The sequence below is a fragment of the Brassica oleracea genome, chromosome C1, assembly GCF_000695525.1.
Source record: "Brassica oleracea var. oleracea cultivar TO1000 chromosome C1, BOL, whole genome shotgun sequence".
Taxonomy (NCBI): Eukaryota; Viridiplantae; Streptophyta; class Magnoliopsida; order Brassicales; family Brassicaceae; genus Brassica; species Brassica oleracea.
Window position 1 is genome coordinate 1,054,726 of NC_027748.1, and position 5,966 is coordinate 1,060,691.

The following is a 5,966-nucleotide window of genomic DNA, read 5'->3' on the forward strand; positions in this document are numbered from 1 at the left end:
TTAATTGTCTTATGCCCTGGGCTTTATATAGGACTAGTAAAAGATGATGTCCTTTATTTTTTGTGAAAATCTGATGCCGTAAGCGAATGTTTCAATTTTTCTTATCGAGGCACGGCTCTGGACATAATTCATACGGGAATTTAGGCCAATGACCAGTTTTCTTTTTTTTTTCGCTACAAATGACCAATTTTCCAGTCTTTGCATCTCAATTTATCAATTCTACTTTAAAAATTATAGATGTATTAAATGATAAATTAGCTGATTTATTTATAAGTTTCAAAAGTTAATTTTAAACTCAGGCAATTCCTTGCTTAAGAAAGCAAATTTAATATATCTGGCAGATAATATGGACTAGTAGACTTTAAGTGCAGCAGTTTTATAATATTTGAATTTGGAGTATTCCATTTTCTCTCCATGTAATCCTTTTAGTTCTCTACTTAATCATATTGCTTGTAGACAATCATAATTTCGTACACATGAAAGCCATCCACAGAGGAAATAAAGCATCCATAAACAAAATAAATCCCCATAAAAAGGAAGACAGCAGAGACATGGTAACCATATTCTCTAAACAAAAACAGAGCATGCCTTACTTCTAAAAGTAAAATAGAACCAAAACGAGCTATACTGGCCTGGCTGTGTGAACTCTAAACACAGAAGGAATGAGAATCTGTGTATACAAGTCAAATGAAAACGTTACAACTTTGAGCAAAAACTGTAACTGCAGATTATTATATAAAGTCTTGTAGCTTACTAATCCTAAGAATCTACTCAGCTTCTTCGGTTCAGTAAAGAAAGAGAGAGAAAAAAGTACAGATATTAGTTGTAAAGGAACAGATTTTATATAATAAATGAAGAAGACTGCAACAAGAAGTGTGTATTCGTATTGATTATAGAATTTAAAGAAACTCTGCAGTATTTTTTTTTTCTGCAGACAGAGACAGAGAGAGAGCATTTAGAGAGCAAGAAGGGTAATGTGTTTGGTTACGTGAGCTGTTTCTCTCTATCTTTAACTCTCTTCACACCTTCTCTCTCTCTTATCTCTCTTTCACAACAGTGATGAAGCCATGAAAATGCAATTAATTACAGCTTTCTTCTTCTTCTTCGTTCTCTGTTTTGTTCTGGGCTCCTCTGGTTTAAGCCCCGATGGATTGCTGTTGATGAACTTTAAGTCCTCTGTCCTCGTTGATCCTCTGTCTCTCTTACAGACATGGAACTACAGCCACGAGACTCCATGTTACTGGAGAGGAGTCTCTTGTAATAACGACTCCAAAGTCATCAACTTGTCTCTCCCCAACTCTCACCTCTTGGGCTCGATCCTTTCCGATTTGGGCTCTCTCCGCTCACTCCAAAGCCTCGACCTTTCCAACAACTCCTTCAACGGGCCGTTACCCGTTTCGCTTTTCAACGGAACGGAGCTCCGGTCACTCGATCTCTCCGGCAACATGATCTCCGGCGAAGTCCCTGCCTCGATCGGCGATCTCCACAGCCTCCAAACACTTAACCTCTCAGACAATGCCTTGGCGGGAAAGCTACCCGCTAACTTGGTGACGCTGAGAAACTTAACGGCGGTTTCGCTTCAGAGCAATTACTTCTCCGGCGAGATTCCCGGCGGGTGGAGAGACGTTCAGTTTCTAGACTTGTCGTCGAATCTGATCAACGGCTCGCTACCGCCGGACTTCGGCGGAGCTAGTCTCCGTTACTTGAACGTCTCGTTCAACCAAATCTCCGGCGAAATACCGCCGGAGATCGGTGCTAATTTCCCCATTAACGCCACCGTTGATCTCTCCTTCAACAACTTAACCGGTTCAATCCCGGATTCTCCGGTTTTCCTTAACCAGAAATCAATTTTCTTTTCAGGAAACCCGGGTCTATGCGGCGACCCGTGTCCCATCTCGTCTTCACCGTCAACCATCTCCGACGCCGATTCACCGACGTCTACACCGGCGATCGCCGCCATACCGAACACAATCAGCTCAAACCCGGTTACCAATCCAGCAACGCAACAAACGAACCGGTCTCCCCGAACCGGTTTACGTCCAGGAGTTATAACCGGGATCGTGATCGGAGATATCGCCGGTATCGGAATCCTCGCCGTGATATTCCTTTACATCTACAGACGCAAGAAGAACAACAACAACAACAACGACAAGCAAAGAGAAGAAACAACAGATACGATTACGTTATCACCAGACGAATCAAGAAGATTCACGAAATGGTCGTGTCTACGTAAAGACCCCGAAACGACGCCGTCCGAGGACGAAGAAAGCGGTTACAATGCGGATCAACGGTCGAGAGATAGCGAAGGGACGTTAGTGACCGTTGATGGAGAGAAGGAGATGGAGATCGAGACTCTGCTTAAAGCTTCTGCTTATATATTAGGCGCCAGGGGGGCGAGTATAATGTATAAAGCCGTTCTCGAAGACGGTACGGTTTACGCGGTTCGTCGGTTAGGTGAGACCGGTTTGACTCAGCGCCGGTTTAAGGATTTCGAGTCGAATATTCGAGCGATTGGGAAGTTGGTTCACCCGAATTTGGTTCGACTCCGCGGGTTCTATTGGGGTACAGACGAGAAGCTGGTTATTTACGATTTTGTCCCTAACGGCAGCCTCGTTAGCCCCCGTTACCGTGAGCTTATAACGTTCTGTCGTTTGCTAAAATACGCTTAACTTCCATTGTATTTGAATTTACTTGTGTTTCAATTTTTGAGCAGGCAAAGGAGGTGGTGGGGCTTCGTCGCCGTATCATCTACCGGGGGAGACTCGGCTCAAGATAGCAAGAGGCATCGCACGTGGGCTAGCTTATCTCCACGAGAAGAAGCATGTGCATGGGAACTTGAAGCCCAGTAGTGTACTATTGGGCCACGACATGGAGCCTAGAATCGGTGATTTAGGACTCGAGAGGCTTCTCACTGGTGAAACAAGCTACAGTCGAGCTGGTGGGTCTTCTAGGATATTTGGTAGCAAGCGTTCAAGGGGGTCTTCACGTGACTTCTCGTCCATTGGGCCCACGCCAAGCCCGAGTCCTAGCTCGTTGGGCCCGTTGTCGCCTTACTGCGCGCCGGAGTCGTTCCGGAGCCTTAAACCGAGCCCAAAATGGGACGTTTTCGGGTTTGGAATGATCCTACTAGAGCTTCTCACGGGGAAGGTCGTTTCAGCTGAAGAGGTTGGGCTTGGAATCGGACTGACGGTAGAGGATGGACACCATGCACTAAGGATGGTCGACGTGACGATTCGCGGCGAGTTGCTTGGCAAAGAAGACTTTCTCCTCAGTTGTTTGAAGTTGGGATATAACTGCGCGTCTCCTATTCCTCAGAAGAGACCAACCATGAAGGAATCTTTGGCTGTTCTTGAAAGATTCACTCTTGACTCCTCTGTTGTTAAGTCTCCCTCGTTCCACTACATGAATCACTAATCAATGTTGTTTTTTAGTTAATTTGATCTCATTGCTAACTTGTTTCAGTGTATAAAAACCTTAAAGTTCGAGCGTGTTTTTTCTCCACAAAATTCCGTTATTACATTAATAATCCAATAAGTATTGTTCAGTCAATTGAGACCAGTGATTAGTCTTGGAAGAGGAAGTAAGCTTTGTTCCTTCAGATCAGAAAACTCTTATCAAATGTTCAAATATGTTGCGAATTACATATTGGAAATGAATAAACAGTTTATGAATGCTTAGTTTTATTGATTTTAAGTACATTTTTTTTTGCATCCATGTTTTTTCTTGGCTTCAGACAGATGTTTCTCACCCTTTATAACATCTTTGTCTTGGCTATCTAATCTGTTAACTGAACTTATTTTACCCTGTTACATTTTTGTCCTAGCGAAACCAATGCTATTGAGAAATATATCATTTATTATATTTCTCTTAATACATAATCAAGCCAAAGCAAATATTCTTTGAATGAAATGATATTGACCAACATAGAGATTTATACAGATTAAATCCCTATGGTGAATCAATTTTTTTTCCGAAATACTATACATACAAACAATAATACAAGATTAATTTAATTTATAACAATCCCAATTTGATTATTGAGTTTCTTTTTGTTAACTTCAAACACTGCTGGTTCCACGAACCGGGTTTGAGCTGTACTTAACCGGATACGAGGCTTCAATCGCAATCCCACACTTACCGGATTTAGACGCCACGTTTCTCTCCATCCTAATGTAACCATTCTCTCCCCAGCTTGTACCCCAAGAGTTCCTTACAATCCAATAGTCAACGCCGTTCTCTGATCCATAACCAACCGCCACAACAGCGTGATCCATAGTTGTACCACACTTTCCAGTGAAGATCCCCTGCCAACAATTAAAAAAAACTGGTGGTTATTCAGAATCCAAAACCCGGTTTGATAACCCTCTCCACGGTTTATTGGTTCGCTTACAGATTGGTAATGTTGGAAAGCTCTTCCACCAGCATCAATAGCAACACTCACAGGCTGGTATGAAACTGCTCTCTTCAATGCGGTTTCATCTTTTGTAGGAACATCTTCGTATCCATCGATAGTTACAACTCTTGAATTTTTCTGCAAAAACGAAATAATCAGATTCTTCAGTTACCTTGCAATGAAAAAAAAACACAGTGTTGCTCTGTTTACTCTGTTTTTTTTTCCCTTACAAGTAAAGAGTTGCATTTGCCATTGGTTCCGTGGTAAGGATAGTCTTGCTCGGTGTTTAATCCGCCGTTTTTCATTATGAATTGAAAAGCGTAATCCATTAGACCGCCGTTACAGCCTTGGTTGTATAATTTGTCGCAGTCTACAAGCTCTTGTTCGGACAGAGATATGAGCTCTCCTGTTACGATCTTGTTTATGCCTTCTACTGCTGCAGCTGTCGAAAACGCCCAACAACTTCCTGTTTGTCGATCAAAACACAACACACAAACGTTAACATCAATACTTCATGTGCTACGTGGTAAATCAGTGTTCTAGTTTTAGATGAAACAATAACATTTGTAAATTTAACACAAGCCGCTAGAAAACTATATACGTTTTTGATACATAAATCAAAGTTAGTAAGTAGATACTGACATGTAAGTTTAGTACTCAAAGAGAAAGTTGACACCTACAATAAAGACAACGTTTATTTTTGAATTCCTGACATAAATATACCATCTACCACTTTATCAAAAAAATAAAAAAAAATAAAAAAAAAAAAATATATATATATATATATATTATACCATCTACCATGTAAATACTTGGCCGAAAAAGCTATGGTCAAAATATTAAATATAAAGTTACTTTGTATATACATAATTTTGTTCAATCTAATATGGATCCTATACAAATTTACATGTGAAGCGTGTTTAAAATAAAATAGATGTTAATGGCATTAACGGCTCCTTTCTTATTATTTAGTTCATATAGTCCCAGCTTAGACGAAAAAGAAGACAAAAGCAGATTAGTAGTTACCGCAAGATCCTTGGTTTTTAATGGCATTAACGGCTCCTTTCTGTCTCCAGTCAACCGTCTCCGGAACCTCCACGTCGTTTACTGCGGCTGAGTATTTCATGTTAACGTTCTTGGCCTTAGTGATGCGGCGGACAGGCTCGGTTCTTGCCCCGAGGTATAAACTCCGGTACTCATCGTTAGTGAGATCAGCGAATATAGTGAGACCAAGCTTGTAAGTAGCGTTCTTGTTGTTCTCGTTGTATAGGTCGATGAATCTTAGGTTGTCTTTGAAAATATTGAATCTTTCATCTTGTTGGTTGATAATACCGTTGCTGTTACTGTTACTTTTCCCGTGCTCCAAGGACCATTTTAAGTAGATGGACATCACTTCTTCATCGGTTCTCCACGAGCGGTCAGATGGAAGATTGAGATGGTTGTCACTGATGATGGACTCATAACCGGAGGCTAATGAAATGAAGACGTATAAGAGAAGTAAAGAGAGGAGTTTTGCTGACGAAGCCATATTGTATGTTTGTTTTGTTGGTTTTCTAGTTTTGATAGTTGGTAT

General features: G+C 41.1%; 2 protein-coding genes across 2 annotated transcripts; one reads left to right on the forward strand and one right to left on the reverse strand.

Moving 5' to 3' along the window:
• Positions 1–852: 852 nt before the first annotated feature.
• LOC106327121 (probable LRR receptor-like serine/threonine-protein kinase At4g37250) lies at positions 853–3,496 on the forward strand. Its single transcript, XM_013765179.1, has 2 exons — positions 853–2,628; positions 2,714–3,496. The coding sequence occupies exons 1-2, from the start codon at positions 1,068–1,070 to the stop codon at positions 3,412–3,414; spliced, it is 2,262 nt and encodes a 753-aa protein (XP_013620633.1). The 5' UTR covers positions 853–1,067; the 3' UTR covers positions 3,415–3,496.
• Positions 3,497–3,842: 346 nt separating this feature from the next.
• LOC106297093 (cysteine proteinase COT44) lies at positions 3,843–5,966 on the reverse strand. The gene is made up of 4 exons (XM_013733374.1): positions 5,420–5,966; positions 4,624–4,859; positions 4,391–4,531; positions 3,843–4,304 (listed from the first exon to the last, which is right to left on the reverse strand). Exons 1-4 carry the CDS (start codon positions 5,919–5,921, stop codon positions 4,059–4,061), a joined length of 1,125 nt encoding a protein of 374 aa, XP_013588828.1. The 5' UTR covers positions 5,922–5,966; the 3' UTR covers positions 3,843–4,058.

Bases quoted from the DNA above. Each gene is read 5' to 3' on its own strand.
- LOC106327121 (XM_013765179.1), top strand. From the start codon at position 1,068: ATGAAAATGCAATTAATTACAGCTTTCTTCTTCTTCTTCGTTCTCTGT. The intron at 2,629-2,713 runs GTGAGCTTATAA...ATTTTTGAGCAG, and splicing joins CCTCGTTAGCCCCCGTTACC to GCAAAGGAGGTGGTGGGGCT.
- LOC106297093 (XM_013733374.1), bottom strand. From the start codon at position 5,921: ATGGCTTCGTCAGCAAAACTCCTCTCTTTACTTCTCTTATACGTCTTC. The intron at 4,860-5,419 runs GTAACTACTAAT...ATCGACAAACAG, and splicing joins TAAAAACCAAGGATCTTGCG to GAAGTTGTTGGGCGTTTTCG. The intron at 4,532-4,623 runs GTAAGGGAAAAA...TCGTTTTTGCAG, and splicing joins GCAAATGCAACTCTTTACTT to AAAAATTCAAGAGTTGTAAC.